Source organism: Mesoplodon bidens (assembly GCF_964165515.1).
Source record: "Mesoplodon bidens genome assembly, chromosome: X".
In the NCBI taxonomy this organism is placed as follows: domain Eukaryota; kingdom Metazoa; phylum Chordata; class Mammalia; order Artiodactyla; family Ziphiidae; genus Mesoplodon; species Mesoplodon bidens.
The window spans coordinates 1,549,761-1,575,765 of NC_138163.1; the positions used below are offsets into that span (position 1 = coordinate 1,549,761).

Here is a 26,005-nt window from a genome sequence, read left to right on the forward strand (position 1 = left end):
GCTCCCCCAGCTGGTCAGTGTGGGTGTTACTGGCTTTCTCCTCTCAGTGCCCTTCCAGTCTGGTGACACTTACTGATCACCTTCTCGGGAGTAAGCACTACACAGGACTCCAGGGACAGAGAAATGAATCAAAAGCCCCTGGCCCTTGAGCAGTGTAGCGGCTCATAGGAGATCTGGGCAACTGAGCCAGTGCTTACTGTGTGATTGAGAAAGTGCTCAGATGGCAACGCAGGCCAGGATTTGTAGGAAGCCAGAAGAGAGAGATCTTCATGGGGGAAACCTGTGAGGAGGAAATGCTGCTGCAGGTGAGGTCTGAAAGAAGGGGATGTGGGCCCAGCTGTGCAGAGGAGAGTGCTGCTGAGGAGCCACGAGGAGCTTAGAGGCTAACTTGCTGGGGTTATGTGGAGGGAGGGAAGGCGAGGGAAGTCACATCGAGAGGCATTTCAGTTCAGGAGGAGGGAGAACCTTCTAGCACCAAGGCTGTCTCACCCAGCAAGTAGAGAGGAAGCCTAGAGCTCCTTGTCAGTGGGGAGAAATGCACACCAGAGTTTACAGGGCTGTGGCCAAAGGCCTCAACCATTCCTGTCCTGTCTGCTGAGCCAGCCTCTGCCTTGGTTCCAGTCCTTCCCTGGTTTGGAGTCATGGACCCCACAGATGGAACAGCTGGCCACAGGCACCCCCTGTCCCAGGAACACACGCAGATTGGGATGGGCTCTGCCCCCTTGGCTTGTCTCTCTTGGACCCTCCATCCAGGGCAGGCTTCTCTGCAGCTGCTGGCCCCCAGCCCACTGGCTCGAATTTTGTGTTGGGCCACAGTCATCTGTGAAAAGCTGATGACAGCTCTGTGCCTCTCCTGCCAAAAGACACACACTCACAGATGCCCCAAAGGCCATGTCCAATTTATGGGGTTCACAGACCTCCCGAGTTCACACACGAATGCCAGGCCTGGAACCTCTGCTCCAACTAGGCCCGCTGGCTGCTGTTCCCCATTCCTTGGACTGTTTCCTCTGCTTGCAGCTGTTACTCTAGGATTCTAGGCCAGGCAGGTGCTTACCCATGCTTCCTGACCTCCCCTCTGTGCTGTGGGGACACTGGTTGCCTGTACCTCCAAGGAGCTCCTGCCTGGCGTGGGTAGGAGAAAGCACACAGAGGGAATACAGTAAACGACGTAAAGTTCGAGAGCCTCGGGCCGGGAGCCCAGAGGAAAGAGATGGCTTCCAGTCGGGAGGCTCAGGGTAGGCATTGGCGGGGGAAAGGGAGCTGGCCATTCTGGACTTGGGGCCACATGGGGGAGAGGACGCTGGAGACGGCGGGGGCAACCTGGGCAAGGGGATGGATGACAGGGCCAGAGAAGTTTGCCTAGAGCACAGCAGGTGGGAAGCCCAGGGGAAGAAGCTGGCAAGGTGGACTGGGCACGAGCCATTATGGACTGGCTGCAGAATGTGTTCAGGAGAAAACTGGGACCCACTCAAGTGTTTTCGGCAGAGGAGAGGCAGGATCTAGTTGTGTTTTAGGAAGGACACCTGTAGGGGCGTAGAGTCTGCATTGGAGGGGACAGACAGATCAGCTCACCCGTCTCAGTACACCTGACCCAGGTGCGCACGGGGCCACGTGTGGAACTAGGTCAGCATGGATGGGGAGGGGAGAGGGCCTGAAACAAGAGAGCTCCCGAATGAACATGCAGAACCGGGTCTGGACTTGTAGCTGTCCCCAAGCTGGGAGACAACGGCCTTCCCTCAGGCCTGAGGCTGCACAGGGGTGAGCCACAGGCCGGTTCGGTTATCCAGTGTGTCATTTTAGGGACGTGCACTGCACTGCAAGGCTCTGGTTGGCAGGAAAGGGACAGGGTGGGAAAGTGGATGGAAGGTGGTGGTCCAGGGATCCGGGCAAGTTCAGTCTTTTGGGGGCTGACGCGAGGTTTTAGCTGTACTCAGTGGCCTGGTGGGAGACCACTTCAGTTGTTCTGAACCATTGTGGGGGCTTGTGAAACAGAGTGCCAGGCCTGCCCTCCAAGTCTCAGTTCAGGTCTGCGGTGGGGCGCCAGTTTCTAACAACTTCCCAGGGCTGTGCAGAATCTGTTTTCCTGGCTGTCACACTTTCTACAAACAGGTGGGGGGCCGGGAGCATTTTGGTCCTCGGTGCTCCTCAGCGAGACCCGCCAGCTTCAGTCTTCCCGGCCTGAGACCCTCCTTCCAGTAGCTGCAAAAGTGGAGTCTTCCCTTCACGACCCTGGCCTCCTCCTCCCTCTCACCCCCCAGAGGACTCCTGACTCCTTTCCAGGCCCTTCCACTAAGGCTCCATTTCTAGTTCCATGGACAGCTGCATCATTGCTCAGAGTTTTGTCACTTCCTATCTGGTCTCTCAGGCTCCACATAGGGTGGTTGGAATGAGTTTGTGGGTTTCTGCTCCCCGTTGCTGGAACTGTCAATGGTTTCCCAGGCTTACAAGATAAAGTTCAGGTCAACCAACCTCCAGGGCCAGCTAGACATTTCTGTACTTCATTGAATCGGAGAGACAACACATTGCTAATGAAACGATGACAAGCCAATGCCTGTGAACCTTACCTTTTACCTTGAAACGCCATCTAGGGGCCTGCACCTACTTACTCTTTATCCATCCTTCAAGGCCTTGGCTGGAAGCCACGTATCCTTCCTCTGAACTTACAGCACCTCGTCTCGAGCGTGTCTATCATTTCCTACCTGCCATTATAGGGGCTTGTGAATGTATCTTAACTCCTCTGTTCTAACTGCCTTAGGGGCAAAACCCGTTTTATTTCTGTTTGTGTCCCCCCACCCCAGTAGCTGTTTCCCCCTAGGTGGGGGTCAAGTTCATATCACACAAACTGCACAGCATGTACACTTTATTCCAGCCTTCACTTTATTCCAGTCTCCCCAGCTGTCTCCCCACCCTTGCACCAAGGCAGAGAAGCAAACAGAAGCCTTTAAGGTTACATTTCAATGGGTCTGAGAAGAAACCAGATTCTGTAAGCAGAACATCAGAAAATAAAGAACGCTGAATCACTATATGTGCTATGACTGTCAGAAACTGGCCTGAAGGGTTCTATGAGCATGAGCTGCAGGGAAGTAGCCCTTTCTGCATCATCTCGTGCTGTTTCTGCCCCAACTCCAAGCAGATAAAGGAGGCACTCCTCTCTCTGACCTTTTCCATGGCTTACTGTCAACCTGCCCAATGTCCCATGTTAGGAGAGGTGCTAAACAGCTTGAAACGGCATGCCACTCGGGCAGACCACCACCTTGCCATTAAAAGGACACAGGGCTCTGTGGATAAAGAGAAAGGTGTCCACGAAGGAATGTTGTATGAAAAAATACCGTAGGCAGGCACACCAGCTGTACCTGAGAGAGAACTTGGGCGCACATAAGGAGATGAACAACCGGTAGCTCTTCTCCCCAGGGATTTGGGGGGTTTATAGTTATTCAAGCTTTTTAGAAGTTTTTGCTCTAAACTCTGTGTCTATTTAAAATGTACACTTGAAGCCTCACCATGTGTTTGTAACTTCTGCTTTTCTCTAGGGTATCTGTCATCTGTGGCTCCTTGAACAGTCTGCATGGAAATCAGTCTAGGACCCCCCCTCAATCAGCAAATGGCTTGTTTCTTCCCTACGGCTTCTTTGATTGTTTACAAGGCCACTGGAATGATAAGGAACCCAGGAGGAAGCGGGTGGGGGAGAGGGAGAGAATACAAAACAGTAGACTAGGAAGCTGCCCTATTTTAAGAAATCCAAATCCAGTCCTACGAAGAAGAAACGTCTGCTGATTTCACCACCCTCGGAGTCACAGAAGGGTGGGTGTGGTCTCATAGAACCAGCTGGAGGAGACCTAAGCTCAGAAGAAACTCACTAGGAGGAGACAGTGATGGGCTGGGGAATGCGTGGAAGGGCCCAGGCTCCAGGCCGCCTCACTCGACCTTCCGCAGGTGGTGAAAGCTCCGCACGGTCCTGTCCACGGCGTCATCCATGTTGACCAGTGGCCGGTAGCCCATGACCTTTTTGGCTTTCTCACAGCTGTAGTAATGGAATGTGCCAGCCAGCGCGACCCGCATGGGTGTGAAAGTGGGCTGAAGCTGGACTATGGGACTGATTACCATCACCAGGAAGGAGAGCAGGAGGGCCAGGTAGTAGGCCACCCAGTAGGGGATGTGGTACTTGGGGGCCTCGTAATTGAGGCCTGTCAGGATGCGGGACAGGAAAGTCCAGAAAGGGATGGGCTCATCATTGGTGATGTGAAAAGCCTGCAGGGGGGAAGGAGAAGTTAGGAACTGCTCCCCGGCAGGACGGGGCAGCAGGCCATGCTTGGAGCTTGGAGCCCAGCCAGGACCAATATTTTGAGAAACCAGTAGCCACTCCCTGCCTGCCCGCCCCAGTTCCTTTGCAAGGCAGCTCAAAAGTGAGGCGGTTATTAAGCCTACACAGATTGCAGCATTTCACGTGGTCCTCGAATCTGCAAATATGAGCCAGTGGCTGACAGGCCTTTTTGATTTGCAGCTGCAGGCAGCTTTCAGGCGATGACAGGATTTCAAGTGAAGCTTAGATTGCACTTGGGAAGGTACGTTTGTTAATTTAATAATTGTGTTAATCATGGTAAATGCAGTAAATCATCTCATCTTCAGATGCGACGAACGGGTCATAGGACATTTCTGCAATGTGCTGTCTTTGGTGTAAACTAAAAGTCATACCCACCATACCCCCGGCCACACTGAGAGTTACAGGAGTGGGAAAATGGCAGAGGTCCAGGAGAAAAAAATGAGGCCCAAATGCGGGGGACTCCAAAGGCCGGAGTGAGAAACAAAGAAGACGGGGCCCCTAGGAGTGGGAGTGAAAGGGGCCCGCGTGTGCTCCCTCATCTCTGCGTGAGAGCCGACCTCACCCTACCAGAGGGGCTCAGCCGTGGCCCAGTGGGATCCTAAAGCAGCTTTGCCACGACGCAGGGTCATAGAAGCCATTTGCCAGTGGGTCCAATCACTCACTGGGAGGAGAATTGTGAAGGCAGGCAGACACACAGGGGCAGGAAAGGGTGGGCCGGCTGCTGCTGAGCAGGTAGAAGCAGGTGCCTTACCTTCCCACCCAAGGCTGTGTCTCTGGAGAGGTGCTCTGCAGCCAGGATGTGTCCGTGGACCACGTTCTCCACGAAGGTGAAGTCCACCAAGTTCTCCCCGTTCCTGCATGTGAACAAGGAATGCACCTGGTAGAGCCCCTGCACAAGGACCCAGGGCCAGGACCCGCCTTGGCAATGCCGGCCCCTGGCACACCTGGGCATCCATAACAGTTGAAGATGTGCAGGAGGCCAGGGCTCCTAGGTCCTCAGGGCCAGTGGGATATTTAAGGGCCCCCCAATGAATCTGCAAGTCCCATGCCCTGCCTGTCCCATCCCACTGTGGCCAACACTGGTATTGTCTGCCCTGGGCTCTAATTAGGGCAGCAGCTCTGAACTCCCTCCAGGGCACTCTGGGCTAATGCCTTGCTCTGGCCTCAGAGTTTTCTACTATCTTTTTCTAATCTCACAGCAGGGAAGCCAAGTGAAAGGCACGGAGGCAAAGTGGCAAGGCACAGGGATAAAGGGGGAAAGAAAGGGAGAAAAGAGAAGGAAGGAAGGAAGAAAGGAAGAAAGGAAGAGAGGGAGAGAGGGAGAGAGGGAGGGAGGGAGGGAGGGAGGGAGGAAGGGGGGAAGGAAAGGTATACCAGGGACACAGTCCCAGTCTCATCACCTACAGCCTCCCTCCCACCTGCACTTGCCCAGAGGAGGAATGTTAACACCTCCCCCGCCTTCCTAGATGCAAGGAGAGCAGAGGTCTTGGCCCTTACCCCGGGGCCAATTGTTTCCCCTCTGAGCCCGTTTCCGGAATTTCCAAACAGGGACACAAATATTTTCGCAGCCTACCTGAGAGGGCTCATGGGGCAGAAGAGTGTCCTGCCACAATCCATGTGTCCCTGGAACTTGTGACTATGACCTTGCCTGGAGATAAGGTCTTTGAATATGTAATTAGTTTAGATGATGTCACACTAGTGTAGGGTGGGCCTTAAACCCAATGACTGGTGTCCTTATAAGAGGAGGGACGTTTGGATACAGACACACAGAGAAAAGGACGTCACATGAAGATGCAGGCAGAGACTGAAGTGACGGGTCTGCGAGCCAAGGGACGCCAAGGGTTGCCGGCAGCCACCTGAGACTGGGAGAGAGGCCTGGAACAGACTCTCCCTCAGAGCCTCCAGTGGGGGCCAACGCTGCCCACACCTGGATTTTGGAGTCCTGGCCTCCATCACTGGGAGTGAATCCATTTCTGTCGTTCTAAGCCTCATTCGTTGTGGCAGGCCCAGGAAGTGAACAGTGGGCAGTAGAGAAGGCCACGTAAGGAAAGAGCCGACTGAGTCCAGGGCGGGGGGTGCGGGGAGGAGGAGAGCAGCTGACTTACCCAATCATGAACTTCATCTTGCCTTTCCTGGCCGCCTCGATGAGAATGGGGACCAACTGGGGATCCCTTGGGCCAAAAATGCCATGAGGGCGGATGGCTGTGGTTACGAAATTCTGGTCAGGATCGTTCGCACCCAGGACCGCCTGCGGGAGAGCAGAGGGACCGTGTGGGCTGCAGACATGCTCCCCAGGGGACAGGTCCTTGCACGGGGGCATGGACGCCGCCCACTGCCCCGGACTGCAGACCCACGTCAGCGACACTTACAATTCGGGACTACTTCTGTATCCCTTTCCCCACTCCAACACCCAAATCTGAAAACACAGGAGAGAGCTGGGCCGAAACCAGTAGACTCCAACAGAAAGGCCTGGGTTTGGGTTTAAACACTAAAATGCATGAATGCAGCAGTTTGTGGAAAATATCTGAGAGATCCAGTTAATGAGTTAGCTGGGGGCCTTCAGCAAGGTTGCTGCCACCAAACCAGCTCCTGACTTAAGCTCCATGTGCCAACTGTATGTTTCCACCAGTCCTGGGCTGTTGTGGTCAGAACTGAGTACCAGCTCCTGGGAAGGGACTCTGATGAACCCAAGTGGGCCAGGAAGAAGGGACTGAGAAGGTGGAGGGTTTGGGAGAAACAGGGCAGCGACTCAGTAGCTAAACAGATGAACCAACACGTCGGGTGAATCCTCAGAGCCACGTTCTGTGTGGCTTAATGTACAAGCTAGAACTTAAGGGCTTCAAGTACAGAGAAACAAGTTTTGTCTCAAAGGGAACAAAACTTCCCAAAGGATCAGATAGGTTGTTCAAAATGGGGATCACGACGGTACTACTGCCAGGGCTGTGTGCTGCTGAGATGGCCCACCTCACCTCGGATTTCTAGTCTGTGCTGGCAAAATCCTTGTTCGTGTTTTGGTCCAGTGAGCGTAAGCTACTTGTTGACTGCATTCACATCACAGTGATCGGACTTACCCGAAGGGGGAGCTGCCCCTCCTCTCCCCACCAGGCCCTGGTCCCCACAGCGACAGAGGAAATGACTAAATAAGCCTTCAAATGCCCTCTAGCCGAGGCTCACCTCTGTTACTGGAGGAGAAAGCTCCAGGAGTCCTAGATAACACCACACTCCGTCTATTATCCGTCAGCTCGTTCGAAAGCCGACAGCAGCTTGACATCTGCCGCCAACTGGAGGCTCCAGGACAGTTACTGCCAGAGGTGTTTACAGGCTTAGCTCATTTCCAGCAGAGCACCCAAGAGTCAGTGCAAGTGACATGACGATGGTCTGAACCACAGCTGCCACTTGCAGCGCCTGAGCCCAGTGGGCGGGAGACCCAGGAGCACTGGAGGAGGGTGCAGGGGGCCCAGTGGAAGCTTTAGCGCTCCTTGGGTCAAGTCTGAGCAGGTGGGAGCTACGTGGGGCTCTCTGTGCTCCAAGGAGCAGGCGGGCAGAGCCAGGACTGGAGCTTGCAAAAGCTAGGCCTCCATCTGCTGCACTGCGAAGCCCTTGGGTCTCTCGGCAGATGAGGTCTTTTGGGACTTTCTGAGTTGGAGTAACAGCAAACAGATGGGAGGCGGCTGCCACTCAGGCCGCGCAGGGGGACTCTGGCCAATCTGGCGTTAAGCTCTGGTTCCATATGTACCGGCTACGAAAGAAAACCTCAGTAGGCGTGGCCCGCTGCCAACAGCTGGCAGAGGCAAACTCACAGCTGCCTGGCTAAGGTGAGCTGCCTGTGGCTGATGAGCATCCACGGCCTACAGTACTGGGTGTCCTCAGGGCAATATTCTCCTGGACGTTAGTCCCGAAGCTGGCTACTGTCACGGTCTCTGTTACTTGACCCAGACTGCTGCTACAACCAGGTGCTCCCTGGTGAAGCTGGCTTGCCAAGTGGAAAAGTACTTTTCCTTAAAATAAAGCAAGAGCCTTCCATTGTTTAATTTCAAAAAAAAAAAAAAAAAGGACAGGGGGTGCAAGAGTGCCACTAGGAAGGTGTGTTCAAATCAAAACACACTTGAGTGTTTAGCCTGAGTTCTGCCTGCCACTTTGGGTCATCATAAATTGTCTGATTTCTGGAGCAGTTCAGTAAACATGCATGGTAGACATGTTGAGTGCAGGCTCTAGAGCTGCGCGACCTCAGGAAGCTTCCGAATCTCTCTGCACCAACTGTCCTCCTCTGTAACCTGGTGACGATAACAGTACCTGCCTTACGGGGTCATTGCGAAGTTTAAATGAGGCAGCTCCTCGTAAAATACACATAGTAGCGTCTGGCCACATTAAGCTATTATGTTCTTATTGTTTCTGTTATTAACTTGGAAATTAAATTCCATCCACAAATTTTACTGCCCACTTTACATATTAGGCTTCAGAATACTAACTTCCTATGTTCATAAACATTCTTCTTAAGAATCTAAATTCTGTAGACGTTCACGGACCTCGTTTGTCACTCACTCAACCAGTTCTCAGGTACGTACTCTCTCCTGTAAGATCTTTGTCTCCGTGTAGTAGTCAATGGGTTTCATGGCATAAGGGAGGTCTTCGGTTCCATTTTTGATGTCGACGCCCTCAAAGATGACACTGGCACTGCTGGTTAAAATGAGTTTCTGGCAGAGGAGAACAGAAGATTTAAAAAAATGAGTCAGGAACGATCGCTGTTTAAACACCACGATGGCCATGTAGGAAAGAGAATCAAATGGCACGTGTTCACAACCCTCGCCCCATACAGATTCTTTACTATGATGCCTTCCCTTTTCAGGCCTTCTTAAAATCATGCAAAGATCACCATCTTTTGCAGGTATGGGGATTTGAGATACATTGTGGTATCACACTGTAAAACAGTGAATCTCACGTTTCCGCCCCCCTCTTATCACAACCAAGGGATAGAACAGACTTCCATTATTCTTGCTATCTCACTATGGGAGTGATTCTCCATGGGGGAAGCATAGCCCACAAACTTCGAGGGAGATGCCTGTCTGCAAAAGACCCTGGTGATTCTGATCCCAACCTTGGTACATCAGCACACACGAACGGACACATGCACATGCCCACTGGCGAAATGCTATTTGAAAGGAAGTTGCTTTCTTATGAGGGTTCCTAGCTTCCAGCTATCTGGTTAAGGGCAGCCCATCCTAAACTGAACACCATTAGCTCGAATCACATCTTTATCACTTTTATTCAGCATGGTCCTGGAAGTTCTAGCCAGCACGGTAGGATAAGGGAAACAACAAAGTATAATGATTTGAAAAGAAGAAACAAAACTATTGCCACTTACAGGTGTTGCAAATGTCTACATACAAAGCACTATGAATATACAGAAAATATTAGAGTTCAGCAAAGTTGCTGAGTACAAAATCGATATACAAAAATTAACTGTGTCCCTACGCAGTAGCAGTTGAAAATGTAATGTGAAAGGTATTTCAACCACCAAAAGCAAGGTACATGGAATAAATTTAACAAAAGATGTACAAAACCTTTATGAAGTAAAGTATAAAGCTCTATTGAAATGCATTAAAGAGAGAGATAAATAGACATATTCTGTATGTATTTATGGATACGGAGACTCAATATTTGAAAGATATCAGTTGTCTCCCAAATTACCTTTAGGTTTGAGGCAATTACAGTAACATTTCCAACAGGCTTTATCAAGGAACTCGACAAGCTGGTTCTAAAATGTATACGAGCAAAGGGCTAAGAATACACAAACAAATTCTTTTTTTTTAATTTTGTAAAATATTATATTTTCATTTCTTTAAACATCTTTATTGGAGTATAACTGCTTTACAGTGGTGTGTTAGTTTCTGCTTTATAACGAAGTGAATCAGTCATACATATACATATATCTCCATACCTCCTCCCTCTTGCGTCTCCCTCCCACCCTCCCTATCCCACCCCTCTAGGTGGTCACAAAGCACAGAGCTGATCTCCCTGGGCTATGCGGCTGCTTCCCACTCGCTAGCTATTTTACATTTGGTAGTGTATATATGTCCATGCCACTCTCTCACTTGGTCCCAGCTTACACTTCCCCCTCCCCATGTCCTCAAGTCCATTCTCTACGTCTGAGTCTTTATTCCTGTCCCGCCCCTAGGTTCTTCACAACCATTTTTTTAAATTCCATATCTATGTGTTAGCATACGGTATTTGTTTTTCTCTTTCTGACTTACTTCACTCTGTATGACAGATTCTAGGTCCATCCACCTCACTACAAATAACTCAGTTTCATTTCTTTTTTATGGCTGAGTAATATTCCAGTGTATATATGTGCCACATCTTCTTTATCCATTCATCTGTCGACAGACACTTAGGTTGCTTCCATGTCCTGGGTATTGTAAATAGAGCTGCTATGAACATTGTGGTACATGACTCTTTTTGAATTATGGTTTTCTCGGGGTATATGCACAGTAGTGGGATTGCTGGGTCATATGGGAGCTCTAGTTTTAGTTTTTTAAGGAACCTCCATACCGTTCTCCATAGTGGTTGTATCAATTTACATTCCCACCAACAGTGCAAGAGGGTTCCCTTTTCTCCACATCCTCTCCAGCATTTATTGTTTGTAGATTTTTTGATGATGGCCCTTCTGACCGGGTGCGAGGTGATACCTCACTGTAGTTTGATTTGCATTTCTCTAATAATTAATGATGTTGAGCATTCTTTCATGTGTTTGTTGGCAATCTGTATAACTTCTTTGGAGAAATGTCTATTTAGGTCTTCTGCCCATTTTTGGATTGGGTTGTTTGTTTTTTTGACATTGAGCTGCTTGTAAATTTTGGAGATTAATCCTTTCTCAGTTGCTTCATTTGCAAATATTTTCTCCCATTCTGAGGGTAGACAAGCAAATTCTGAAGAACATGGTTGGGGGAGTGACTTGTCCTACACTAGATACTGAGGTTCATCCTAAGGCAGGGCACAGGGGCCAAGAGAGCTTGAGAGCCGGGAACAGGCCCGCACAGATGTGCTGCACAGGGCGCTGAACAGCAGGGAAAGGATGGATCATATAATACATGCTGCTGAGCACCAAAACATCCTCTGTCTACTTCAGAACATATACACACATAAATTCCTGGTGGATTAAGGATTTAAATGTGGGAAGTAACACTTTAAATCTTTGAAAAGAAAAGCACAGTAACCAATCTTTTGATTGCTCTATTGAGAGACATTCCCTAAATACTACATTAAAAAAACCACTTCCTGCACTGTTACCCACTAAGCAACCCTGCCACTTCAGTGAATATACCAGAGCTATGTATATCAAGATGGAGAAATCTCAAAAACATAATGTTGGGGAAAAAAGCAAGTTGCAGGAAGATATATTCAACATGATATTATTTTTACAAAGTTTTACATTTTCTTTCTTTTCTTTTAGCCATGCTGCACAGAATGCGGGATCTTAGTTCCTGACCAGGGATCGAACCCGCACCCCCGGCAGTGGAAATGCAGAGTCTTAACCACTGGACTGCCAGGGAAGTCCCCTACAAACTTTTTTTTTTAAACGTTTTTATTGGAGTATAATTGCTTTACAATGGTGTGTTAGTTTCTGCTGTATAACAAAGTGAACCAGTTATACATATACATATGTCCCCATATCTCTTCCCTCTTGCATCTCCCTTCCACCCTCCCTATCCCACCCCTCTAGGTGGTCACAAAGCACAGAGCTGTTCTCCCTGTGCCATGTGGCTGCTTCCCACTAGCTATCTATTTTACATTTGGTAGCGTATATATGTCCATGCCACTCTCTCACTTCATCCCAGCTTACCCTTCACCCTCCCCGTGTCCTAAAGTCCGTTCTCTAGTAGGTCTGCATCTTTATTCCTGGGTACACGTGGGACTTCAGCTTCACTAGTAATACTGTTACCTAAATGCTGTGATGACTGGGAGCTATATTATTCTCAGATCTTTTCTGGATGTCTGGGATAGTCCATTTAAAAAACAGCAGCATCTCCAAAGACATACAGATGGCCAACAAACACATAAAAGGTTGCTCAACATCATGAATCATTAAAGAAATGTAAATCAAATCTACAATGAGGTATATCACCTCACACTAGTCAGAATAGCCATCATCAAAAAGTCTACAAACAATAAATTCTGGAGAGGGTGTGGAGAAAAGGGAACCCTCTGGCACTGTTGGTGGGAATGTAAATTGATACAGCCACTATGGAGAACAGTATGGAGGTTCCTTAAAAAACTAAAAATAGAACTACCATACGACCCAGCAATCCCACTACTGTGCATGTACCCTGAGAAAACCATAATTCAAAGAGAGTCATGGACCACAAAGTTCATTACAGGTGTAATTACAATAGCCAGGACACGGAAAAACCTAAGTGTCCATCGACAGATGAATGGATAAAGAAGGTGTGGCATATATTTACAATGGAATATTAACCAGCTGTAAAAAGAAAAGAAATTGAGTTATTTGTAGTGAGGTGGATGGACCTAGAGTCTGTCATACAGAGTGAAGTGAGTCAGAAAGAGAAAAAGAAATATCGTATGCTAACACATATATATGGAATGTAAAAAAAAAAAGGTTCTGAAGAACCTGGGGCAGGACAGGAATAATGACGCAGACGTAGAGAATGGACTTGAGGACACAGGGAGGGGGAAGGGTAAGCTGGGACTAAGTGAGAGAGTGGCATGGACATATATACACTACCAAACGTAAAATAGCTAGCTAGTGGGAAGCAGCCACATGGCACAGGGAGATCAGCTCGGTGCTTTGTGACCACCTAGAGGGGTGGGAGGGAGGGAGATGCAAGAGGGAAGAGATATGGGAACATATGTATATGTATAACTGATTCACTTTGTTATAAAGCAGAAACTAACACACCATTGTAAAGCAATTATACTCCAGTAAAGATGTTAAAATAACAAAACAAAAGAAACAAAACAAAACAAAAAAACAAAAACAGCAGCAGTGTAATTCACAGAGCTCCAGTTATACAAGCATGGTAGAGAGTAAGGAGTCTGGGATTCGGCACCAGAGGTCTGATGTCTCAATCTGGTTCCTCACATATTAAGCAACATTAGTAGCCCCTGGTTACCTATGGAGGAGCAAATCAGGTGACAACTGCAGGACAAAGGGTCTTGTCATTTGCTAAGTGTAAGGGGTCATGATTACTATAACTGATCCTTTCCGGGGCACCGAGCCCCAAAGAGCTCCTTTCCCGCCTGTTCTTGTTGTGCCAACTGGCTCACTTCAGCCTTTTCTCTTGTTCACACGGCATCTGTGGCATATGTCACTGTGAGAGTTGGGGGTTTGGCTGATAGGAAGCTGTTTTGTCCAGTGGCTGGTGCCCCATAAAGGTGATCCAGAGAACCAGGGTTTATAACAATGCAGCAAGCTGCAATGTGGTGGACACTGTACCCCCTCGGGTCTGAGTTATAGCAGGTTTCTATTGGCTAAAATGAAATAGTGTGTTTTCCTTTGAAAATATAAGTAAAGTCTGGAAAATAGTATGATAGTTCCTTAAAAGGTTAAACACAGAATTACTGTATGATCCAGGAATTCCACTTCTGGATATTTATCCCAAAGAAATGAAATCAGAAAGTGGAGCAGATACTTGCACACCCATGTTCACAGCAGCATGATTCACAATAGTCAAAACTTGGAAACAGCCCTGGTGTCCACCAAGGGATGAATGAAGAAACAAAATGTGCTCCATCTCTACAGCAGAATATTATTCAGCCTTGAAAAAGAAGGAAATTCTGATACTTGCTACAGCACAGATGAACCTTGAAAATGTTATGCTAAGTAAAGTAAGTCAGACACAAAAGGCCACATGTTGTTTGATGCCACTTCTGAGGTCCCTAGAGTCAAATTCATAGTGACAGGAAGCAGAATGGTGGGCATCAGGGGCTGGGGGAGGAGAGAGTTAGTGTTTAATTGGTACAGATTTCAGCTTAGGATGATGAAAAAGTTCTAGAGACGGATGATGGTGGTGGTTGTGAATGTGAATGTGCTTAATGCCAGTGAACTGTACACTTAAAAATGGTAAATTTTATGTTTTATATATATCTACATTATATATATATATATATATATAAATATATATATATATAAATATATATATATATATATAAGCCACAATAAAAAATACAAGCAATTTCTAAATTTTGTAGCTCTTTAACCAAGACTACCAAACCTTAGGGTCCTCAGATCGTCTGTTCAGATGCTCAGCAGCTCCTAGGGCTGAATTTCTAGGCTCTTCACAACACTTTAGAAAGCAAGCCTGGCTAGGCACAGGAAGAGAACAAGAGCCCTGGTCCCCACACACTTGGAAATGGCCATCACACGTTCTTGACAGCACTCATTCCAGCTTTCCCCTTACCTGAACCCCAGCCTCTTTGCAAGTTTCAATGACATTCTTGGTGCCAACGTAATTCACTCTGTAAAAGAGTTCCTTGTTGTTACCGGATGGTGGGGGCGATGCGCAGTGGAAAACTGTGCTTACACCTTTCAGAGCTGGGTACAGATCCTGGAGAAGCAAACAAAGACAAAAAAAAATCACTCCTGCTTTAGACAAGTAAACATCCTCCTCACGTTACCACTCGCCAATCTGGGGCATGTATGTGTCTTGCCCTTTAATAATTCTACAAGCGACACAGAAATACATTTTCATTGTCAAAGAGTCCGACAACACATGAGTACTTGGCACAGAAACCATATTGTCCCTTTAACCGCCCCCCTCCCCATTACCTGGGCCCAAATAAAAACTGGTTTGGGGCATGAGAAGCCTGTGGGATCCAGAGAAAGGCAGCATCTTTGCCTTTGTGCCTCATGGGTGGTGAGTGGGTGGGGCACAATTCAGGGCACCTGGAGTTAAAGCCCCACAGACACACATTATGAATCATATGAAAAGACAGTGTAAATACCCAATACACAGCAGCATTCCTTTCTGTGAAACTAGACATAAAACAGTAACCTGAGACAAAAACATGTACGTTGAATTTATTGCTACAGGGAAGCAGAGCTCCTGAGATCAACGGCTGATTGCAGATCTGGGGCAGGAAACAGACAAGATGAGCCAGGAACACCTTGTGGCACCAGAAAATAATTCCTGTTAAAAGGGCTGGAGAGCCAACTTGAAGAGGCTCCCAGTGGCCAAAAAGGAAGGGACACTTTGATCCCCAGTAAGAGGGAGAATTCCTTCTGCCAAGTGGCAAATAAAGGGGAAGAGTCAAGCATTTAATCTGCACGAGGTGCAAAGACTTGAGCTGAGACATAAAGAGAGAATAATAGCACGTCACCATTTTGTGAAACCTTAACTAAGTAATAAGATCTAGGAATGATCAATAGATACTAACATCACCAAAAGAAAGACAACCATGAATTATGTGCCTAGATCCACCAATGATTAGCATTTTGCCACAATTTTCTCTATGTAGACATGATGCTTTTTCTTGAAACCATTTGAGAGTAAGCTGTAGACATCATGCCACTTAGCCTCTCGAGTCTTCACCAGGCACCGCCTAAGAACAAAGACGTCCTCCTAAATAACCACAAAACATTGATCATATGCAAGAAACGTAACAGATAGGATACTCCTATCCAATCATTAGTCTCTATCCAAACTTCCCCAACTGTCCCAATAATGTCCCCTCAATTTGGATTAGTCTTTTAGATTTAATACTTTTGGCAAGAACATCACACCAGTGACATTATGACCTTCTCAGGCCATCACCCAGGAGGAGCAAGACGGCAGTCTGTCCCACTGTTGGTGATGCTGACCCAGTCATTTGGTTAACATGATGGCTACCAGATTTTGGCCATCAAAAAGGTACCTTTCCCTCTGTGTAATCCACTATTATATTTTGTGAGGCTCAAAATGTCCCAAATTTGGCCAGTGGAGGCTCTTCAAATTGCTTCCTGTGTCTTTTTGACATATTCTCATTAGTTTTTGAGTACTTCCTTAATTTTGTCCTAAGAAAATACTCCAGGCTCACCTTGTACTACCTACCCCTGCCCCAGAGTCCTGCATAGGCTATTTTCCCAAGAAGCCCTGTTTCCTATTATGGGCAATGGTGTATAGAAAGCAAAATCTGAGCACTAGGTGTGCTTATGGCTATTGGGGTATCAATCCATGATGCCCCAAAGGAAAAAAACCAAACCAAAATCAGATGCAGTCTTTACTCCATTAGAAATATAATACAAAGCATAGATACGACTTCAAATTTTGTAGTAGCCACATTAAAAAAGAAAAAAGTGGGAATTCCCTGGTGGTCCAGGGGTTGGGACTCTGCGCTTCTGCTGCGGGGCGGTTGGGGGGAGGCCTGGGTTCAATCCCTGTTCGGGGAACTAGGATCCCGTGAGCTGTGTGGCACGGCCAAAAAAATTAAATAAATAGAAGTAAAAAAATTAAAAAAACATAAAAAAGTAAAAAGAAACAGGTGAAAATAATTTTAATGTATTTAATATAATCTACACGGACATGTTCAACAACACCACGGGGATGAAATCTGCAAGATCCAGACCATGGTTTATGATAAACATCCATCATTCAGTGAACAATCTAAAGCTTTAAAATGTGAAAGGGAACTTATAAATTCAGAGAGACTTAAACACTTCATTCCTGTCCTGCCCCTTCAGTTGACTGCAGTATTCCTCAACCTTTTTGGTTCCTTATTTGGAAAGACTACTATACAAAAACATTGTGAGACATTCAGAGATGTCTGAACACTGGTTAGAAATTAAGGAATTGTCAATACGTTTTAGGTGTGGTCATGGAGTTGTGTTTTTTAAAAGGATTCTTATCTTTTAGCAACAAATACTGAAATATTTACCAAAAAAAAGACAAGATGTCTAGGTTTGGCTTTAAAATAATCTGAGGGTGGGGAGGGGATACAGATGAAACAGGCCTGGCTGTGAGTGTATATGGAATAGAGAGACTCTATAAAATATTATAAAGACAGAAGGAGAAAGAACACATGGAGGAGAGACTAAGAGACATGTAGAATATAACGGAACACTTTACTGTATGTCCAGTAAGGCTTCCAGAAAGAATGGGGGTAAAGTCAATATTTGAAGAATTTTCTCAAAATGAGGCCCACTAGGCCTAGAGATATTCTCTACAGACCATAAAGGACAAAAAAGAAAATCCTAAAAGCATGAGGAAAATTCAGCTGACCTACAAAGGAACGGTGCTCAGACTGAGCGATGGGGGGAAAACTGTGAAACTAGAATTCCGCCTGCAGCCGAACTAGCATTTATGAGTGAGGGGAAAATAGAGACATTTTCGGGCATAAAAGGACTCAGCAAGTTTACTGTGTACAGATATTCGCTGGAGGGAATGCTACAGGAAATGCTTCAGCAGGAAGAGGAAGGAACCTGGGAGAGAGAAATGGGATAGGAGAGGTGCTGGTGAGTGGAGACTTCAGTCCATCCCTCGCTCGTCCTTCACTGTCTTCAGGGTGAAGGAAATCTGGAAACGAAATACTGGCAACGATAGCATGGGAGTTGGGGGGGGGAGTGGTTTGGAGGGGAGCTGAAGTTTGCTAAAGAGCCTGTCTCCTTTGAGGGGACATGTCAGTGATCAAATGAGACCATATCCCTGCCATCAAGGAGGGTACATTCTCTGGGTGGGGGGCACAGGTACCTAAGTTTACACAGAGTATATCAGCTAGTGCCAAGTGTTACACAGAAACACAAAGCAGAGTAAGGGAGAACCAGAGGGGCTGGATGCTTAGCATAAGGTGCTCAAAGACTTACAGGAATTTCCCGAACAAGCTCTGCGGTTCACGAAGAGCATTCCCGACAGGAGGAGCAGCGAGTGCAAAGGTCCTGAGGCAAGAACTCAGTTGGTGAGTTTGAGAAGCAGTAAGGAGGCCAGTGTACCTAGACCGGAGCAATGAGGGGGAGTGTGGGAGCGGGTGAGGTAGGATCACGCAGGGCCTTGTGGGTGATTATTCAGGTCTGTATGTTTGCTATAAATAGGACTGGGCACCCCTGGAGGCTTCTGAACAGGGGAGCCCTGAAGTCTGATTTATGCGTTAAAAGGGTGGTGGCTTGGACCAGGGTGGTAATGGAAGGGGTGAGAAGCTGATGGATTGGAGATCTACTTTGAGAGTGGAGTCAACAAGATTTGGTGATGGATGGGATCGAGGGTACAGAAGAGAAAGGAATCAAGGATAAATCTAAAGTTTCTGGCCAAAGCAATCCGAAAGACAGAGTGGGCATTTATCAAGATGGTGAGGACTTTAGTAGGAGCAGGTTGGCTGTGGTGGGGGAGGGGGCCAGCTTGTAGCAGGGAGCCAGGAGCTGAATTTTAGATACAGCACAAAGAGGGATACCCAGCAGGCAGCTGGATAGACACGAGGCTGGAGATCTCAAGCTTGGAGCTTATTAGCTTCTAGACTGTATTTAATCTGTGAGCTGGAGTGGATTCACCAGGACACTAAGTGTGCTTGGAGAAAAGAGATCTAAGGAATAAGCCCTGGATCCTGCCAAGTTTAGAAATTACAGAGAGAAGGAGACTGAGGAGGGGCAACTGGTGAGGCAGGAGGAGAAATGAGCAGGTGGTGAGTGAAGAAACTATCAGATGCTGCGGAAGGGTCCAGGCAGATGAGAAGCACGGTGTGGCCACCAGATCTGGTCACTTCCAGGTCCCTGGTGGCTGTGTCAGTGTCTGTTAGGTGAAGACCTAGCTGGAGTGCTACTATGAGACAACGGAGGGAAGCAGTCAGAGGTGCTGAGAACAAATGGCCACAAGGGGAAAGTGGGGCAGTAGCTAAAGCCGCATCAGGGTGTTCTGTTTTCTTAAGATGGTGAGGCTGTGCTGATGGCTGCGATCTGGTAGAAGGACAACTTGCTGATCAAGGAGAGAGGGTGGAGAATCCCTAGAGGAATCACCAAGTAGGGAAGAAGACACGGGCTCTAGCTGGTGCCTGGACCATTTCCAGGGCTAAGCACGTGCAGAGTGTAGGTCTGTGGATATGGTGCCGGAAGGTACATAGGCCACTTGAAGACCACGACCGTAAAGAAAGAGGCAACAAGCTTGTATTTTCTTCTCCAGCCCTGTCTGGCTGCACAGAGACCCCCCCCCAGGGAGGTAGAACTGGATTTAACCAGGGCTGGGGTTTAACCCAGGAAGTACAACATGATGGGGAGGCTTATGTGTCCATGTGGCTGTCTCCATTTTTCCAGCAGACACGAGTCCAGGGGCGGCTCTGAAGATATTCTGTAGCTGTGGTTAACATCTATAATCAGTTGACTTGAAATCAAAGGAGACTATCCTTGATAATCTGGGTGGGCTTCATTCAATCAGTTGAAAGGCCTAAGAGTAAAACCTGCGGTTTTGGTAAGAAGAAAATCTGCCTCAGGACTGCCTGAGCTTCCAGCCTGCCGGCCTGTCCTACAAATTTCAGACTTGCCAGCCCCCGCAATCCATGTCTCCCTGGTTATTTCTCTGGAGAACTCTGATACATACAATGAGAAGAAATGGGTAAGAGGGCTGAGAATCATGCAAGAGAAAGTCAGCCATAGACTTGACGGCAGGGAGGCTCGGAATGGGTTGAGGGATAGTGGGAAAGGGCCAGATGCCTGGGTGGGTCACAGACCTGGTAGAGTGGAGGTCTTAGAGGCTGTGAGCTGGAAAGATAGGAGCTGGGGCTCACAGTGCAACACCTGTAAGTGAGATCACGGAGAGGACACACTTACTGGGGATGACCGAGGTCCGGGTCTAGGGAATGACAACAGGAGTGGAGGCCAAGGCGAGGGTACTGGCAGGATCTTATGTGTGAATACTGAACTTGCCAACAATTATGATGAGCTTGACCTTGGCCAGGAGCTGAAACCACTGAGAAATGAGATGGAGTCACCTGGGAAAGGGAGAGGGTGGCTGTGGATCGTGGCCACAAGGAAGGCTACTAGGGTATGTACAGCCTGCTGGTATTACCTTCAAAGCTGGAGGGAGCTCAGGTCAGGGTGAGAGAAGCAGTGATGATGAACAAGGAAGACTTCTACCCCATCTCCAGGCCCACAGGTGGGGAGGGTGGGGTAAGGAAGACAGCCTGGAATTTGACAGGGCTGCAGGGGAAGCCATGGCCTTAAAATCCAAAACAAACAAATAAACAAAACTATAGCCAACGATGCCAAAGCCAAGAAGAAGAGCCCAGTGACAGGCTGAAGGAAGCCACTGTGATACATACAACATGCAAAGGACTGTCTCAAATAGAAAGGAATTACACATCCCTAGGGAGAACAAGGTAAAGCCAAAGACAAATGAGCGAAGGTCACCGACATGCATTTCACAGAGGAGGATCAGCAAAAGGCATGGAGCCTAGCCACCCATGCAGGGGGGACATGTGACACTAAGCATCACTGAGGCAGCACTTCACACTCTCCGGAATGGCAATACCAAAAAGTCTAAGTGCTGGTAAGGACGTGAGCAATGGGGATCCTACCACATGGCTGCTGTGAACTTCAGTGACAAAGCAGCCTTGTTGAGCAATTTGGCAACATCTTAAAATTCAAGATATTAACACCCTTATAACTCGGCTAAATCTTGAAAACATTAAGGGAAAGAAGTCAGTCACAAAACGACAAATATTATGATTCCACTTATGTGAAGTGTCCACAACAGAGATGGGAGATGTATGGTTGCCAAGGGCTGGCGGGGGTGGGGAGGACAGGAAACGGGGAATGACTGCTAGCAGGCCTGGGGTTTCCTTTTTGGGTGACGACAATGCTCTGGAATTACATAGTGGTGAGGGATGCGTCACTTTGTGAACAGACTAACAACCACTGAATTGTGCACTTTAGAAATGTGAAATTTATGGAATGTGAAATTTATGGAATGTGAATTATATCTCAATTAAAAAAAAACCTCCAGCAATTGCATTTTCGGATATATGCTCTGGGGCCACAGTCGGCACACTATGGCCCGCAGACAACTTTTTGTAAATAAAGTTTTATTGCTACTCAGCTACACCCACTCATTTATGTATTGGCCACACTTGCCTTCGAACTACCAGGGCAGAGTGGAGTAGTAGTGACAGAGATGACAGTTACTCATTCTCACTAGTAACAATGTGGGTGTGTGTTAAATTCTTTCCTATAACTTTACAATTTTTCAAAAAAACTTTTCTTTTGGAAACAACAACTTGGCTGGCCTCTGAGCAGGGTAAGTCTGGTAGTCTCCCTTCAGGGGCCTGGGGCAATTGGCAAGGCTGGGTGGCCTGTTACCTGTTGGCTGCAGAGGTCGCCCAGGAAGAACCGCACGCGGGGATCGTCGAACCCTTGCCGAATGTCAAATACGTTGACAGCGTAGCCTCTTGCCAGCAGCTGCTCCACCATGTGCTGCCCCAGGAACCCAGAGCCTCCGATCACTGTGCATTTTGTGGCCTGCAGAAAGGGAGGGATGGCAGAGGGGTACGGGTGTGCTGAGAACTGGAAGCTATTAAGAGCCTGGACTCACAGACCATGAGCCACTGCGATGGCAGGTCCATCTCTTAGTTTGAAACCCTTCTTGAACCAAGTTGGAAGCTTCATATAATTCTGGTGTCCTATCACCAATGCCAACCTTCTCTCCTGGGATCAGGAGAGACAGGATAGCAAATGATACTGAGGCAGACTTTGGTTAGACTGGATGACCTGAGGGGAGTTCCCTGGCAGTCCAGTGCTTATGACTCGGTGCTTTCACTGCCGTGGCCCGGGTTCAATCCCTGGTCGGGGAACTAAGATCTCACAAGCTGCACAGTGTGGCAAAAAAAAAAAAAAAAGTGACACCTTCTTGCTCCCAATAGCTGATCCATGGGCACTTCTAAGGCAAAAAGCAAACCAACCAACCAACCAACCACACACATGAATGGAAAAACAGAACAAATCAAAACATGCCACCGACTCAATTGACAGTGTGCACTTAAAATATCAGAAAGAAGAAAGCAGAGTTTCCTTACTTGCAGGAGAAAGTCAGCCCCCTTTGCTCCCCAACCACTATAGGGCTGGCTGTGTGGCTTTGGCTCGTCACCTAACCCCTTCTTGCCTTAGCACATCCATGTAAGACTGTGCTTTTGTCTGATGGGATCTCCTGGTGGGGTTGCAGGGAGGATGGGTGACCTGTTCATCAGCCAGGCCCAGGGCTTTGCTTCCCCTTCTCTGAGCTCTGAGGAAGCTGAAAAATTAGGGGAGAGCTATGGTGTTTACATTTCAGTTTCCGCAACACATGCACTCTTTTGGCTAAATTCCAACTCTGGTAATTGGGGATAAAGGAAGGACAGTGCACCACATGCAGGCACTTAAAATATTCTGACTCCAGGGAGTCAATGCAAAACTGTAGCTGGTGTACACTGATGAAGCTGGCTATAAGGGTCCCCGATGAAGGACCTGTTATATCCCTCCTCCCAGGGGTCTTTGTAAAACTATATCTGGGCTTCCTTAAGATGACAAACCCCCATTCTTCCCTGAGCTCATGTACAGTAAATCAAAATTGGGGATGGTAAGTAGAGATCTTAAAGAAATTCTGCTCCTGATTAAAAAACCAACCAACCAACCTGCTATGTATGCCTTAAATGCCTATATAATTGAGACATGCAGGAGACTGCAGGGGTGCCAGAGCCTCTTCTATGGATCTACCCGTCTCAACCTGTCATCCCATCTGGAATGGTATTGCTAGTGGAGTCCACCAGGCCATCTGTAGATGGCTCTGTAGCATCAGCATCATTTGTTCAGGCATTTGTAATCTCCTGACAGAGTCAGCCTCACTAGGCCACCCCCCACCAACCAAATTATCTTTTAAGCCCATTCTTGTCTATGCTTCAATTACGGCCATATACATGTAATCATAGCACGCTACATTATTTGCACCTTTACTAAAATTTCTAACACCCCCCCAGGGCAGAGGCAAATGAAGTTACACAAATCCCACTTGATCCCCCTTTTGGCAATCCCTTCTCCTCCCGTTCCCCCCAAGTCCACTGCACAGGCAAATTCAGTTTTTTAGAATAACTCTGAGCCTCCTTGCTTCCCAAGCTATTTTTTCTTGGTTTAGTAAAAGTTTGCCTGAGCCCAAAGAGGGTCTGAACTAGACATGTCTAAGGGCATCCCAAAGGATTTCAGAGTCTCTTGTTTATATTATCTGCAATCTCTAGTTACAGTTGTTTCAAAAGGCTGATAGTCTAATTTAAAAAAATCAAATAACCTTGCTATTATGTCCAGTGCAATCTCGTTTCATGATTTTAAATGTGAGCAATCCGTACTCCTCTCTTTGACAGTGATGTGGATTTTTTTATTATATTGAAATGTTGCGCCAATATTGCCTGGGAAGCGTGGGTCAGCAGCTGTGCCACAGAGAGTTTTGTAATGATGAGAACAGAGCTGGCATTTACCCCAGAGAAGTCAGATGTGGGATGGAACCATGGTATTCGGTTACGGGAGATCATGTGAAATAACCACTTAACTTTTCATGGCCATGAAAGATGGTATGGGGCAAGTGGGCCCAGCAGACAAGAAGGAATATGCACTAACAAGTAAGAATGGAACTCCAGACTGGAAACAGGTAGCAAGACTCAAGAATGAGTTACTGCTGGGAGTTATAAAATTGACATCTTGGAGACAGTTTTAAGAATAGGAAAGAGGGGGGCTTCCCTGGTGGCGCAGTGGTTGAGAATCTGCCTGCCAATGCAGGGGACACGGGTTCGAGCCCTGGTCAGGGAAGATCCCACATGCCACGGAGCAACTAGGCCCGTGAGCCACAACTGCTGAGCCTGCGCGTCTGGAGCCTGTGCTCTGCAACAAGAGAGGCTGTGATAATGAGAGGCCCGCGCACCGCGATGAAGAGTGGCCCCCACTTGCCACAACCAGAGAAAGCCCTCGCACAGAAACGAAGACCCAACATAGGCTAAATAAATAAATAAATGACATTTAAAAAAAAAAACTTAAAAAAAAAAGAATAGGAAAGAGGGGCTTCCCTGGTGGCGCAGTGGTTGAGAGTCCGCCTGCCGATGCAGGGGACACGGGTTCATGCCCCGGTCCGGGAGGATCCCACATGCCACGAAGCGGCTGGGCCCATGAGCCATGGCCGCTGAGCCTGCGTGTCCGGAGCCTGTGCTCCACGACGGGAGAGGCCACAACAGTGAGAGGCCCGCGTACCGCAGAAAAAAAAAAAAAGAATAGGAAAGAAAGCCATCTAGACATACTATTTCATTGCAATATGATCTTGAGATAAGAGAATGCTCCAGGTCACTGGGTTTATTCCATCCTTTTCTGTTTTCCCTTGTCTTTAGCCGTGGGCCGTTTTCTCAGAGAAGTCTTACACAGAATGTATATATAAGTTAGGGTGAAAGTGTTCTTTTTATTTTAGCACTTTGTGTAACTTTTACTTCCTATAAAGTCAATCAATGAGAACGAACAACCATCGGAATCCAGATTGTTTTTGGTTGCTGAGTATCAGTAAAGTGCTGATTCACACAAATAATGAACTACAGATGGCAAGGAGCTCTGGTGGTTTGTCTGAGCACTAGAATCTCAGATTAACACTCAACTACAGAGGCATAGAGAAGGCCTTACTCTGAGCTGTACACTAAAACCAGGGTGATCTGGTGACCTCTGGCAACCTCCTGGGAATCCTTGATTTACTAACATTTGATATAAACGCATTTTTTACCTTGGTGTGATTTCATTTCTGAAGTGTTCGTTCAGCAAAAGTGAATCCAACCCACCCTTTGCAGATCTTTGTGGAAAAATCTCCAAGAGGCCTGACAATTCCTTCAAGTCCCTTCTGACACTTGCGACGCTAGACTTTAGGAGGCCTTGCTACCGCCCTTGTTGGCCCTGGAAAGGCTTCTGCCATTCTACCCAGAAGCACAGTCTAACCTGCTGGAGGCCACGTGAAGGCAAACCGAGGCACCTAGCTGACAGCCAGCAGTTACTGCCATGTGTGTGAGGCTGCCTGGAACATACACCTCAGGGTCCCCATGATAGCGGCTGTGAGAGCAGGCCCAGGGGAGACCCACCAAGGAACCCCCGGCCCCCGGCTGGGCCGAGCCCAACCTGTAGAATCGTGAACAAAGAAACAGGTGTTGTTTTAAACCACTACATTCTGACAGAGTTTGTTACACAGCAATAAGTAACTGGTGCCTTAAATAAAGATATATATCTTCTATAAAGAAACAATACTCAACATTGATTGATTTAATAAATGAACCCAATACGATTTTTAACCCATAGCTACGTATCAGTGTCTTGTTGGTATGTATGTGCTCGACTTTCCCCTTACCTGGTTTTGGTTAACCCTTTTTGTACTCACTTTTGGAGTGTCTTCTGTCAAATGTGTCCATGTGCCCTGGTCTTGCACTGGCTCACCAGCTGCTTGCTCCATTTCAGCTGCAAATTTGGCCCTGTCTGCAGTCAACTTTTCTCTCCTTAAAGACATATTTAGAGACAGACATGTTATATAAACTGAAACATCTTTTAGTTGTTAGTGTTTTGTGTGGATGCCCGCCCCCCCCCCGCCCCGCTCCACGCACACATGGAGTTTTCACAAAGAGCTCAACCATAGCTTCAGCTGCTGGATGAAGCACTCAGCGAACATTCCTGTGATGCAGGCTGCCCTCAGAGAAGGGCCTGACTGGGCCCATAACTCACTGTATATTTGGCTACAGGCA

At 47.6% G+C, this 26,005-nt stretch overlaps 1 protein-coding gene across 1 annotated transcript in view; it reads right to left on the reverse strand.

The window, feature by feature from the left end:
- Positions 1–2,862: 2,862 nt before the first annotated feature.
- The window catches only part of NSDHL (NAD(P) dependent 3-beta-hydroxysteroid dehydrogenase NSDHL), a 29,311-nt gene continuing 6,168 nt past the window's right edge, over positions 2,863–26,005 (reverse strand). The window contains exons 2-8 of the mRNA XM_081222564.1: positions 25,648–25,762; positions 21,588–21,746; positions 14,737–14,883; positions 8,887–9,015; positions 6,427–6,569; positions 5,073–5,175; positions 2,863–4,248 (exon numbers count right to left, since the gene is read on the reverse strand). Of these exons, the coding sequence (XP_081078690.1) occupies positions 3,916–4,248; positions 5,073–5,175; positions 6,427–6,569; positions 8,887–9,015; positions 14,737–14,883; positions 21,588–21,746; positions 25,648–25,762 (1,129 nt within the window). The 3' untranslated portion in view covers positions 2,863–3,915. The remainder of the gene's footprint in view (positions 4,249–5,072; positions 5,176–6,426; positions 6,570–8,886; positions 9,016–14,736; positions 14,884–21,587; positions 21,747–25,647; positions 25,763–26,005) is intronic.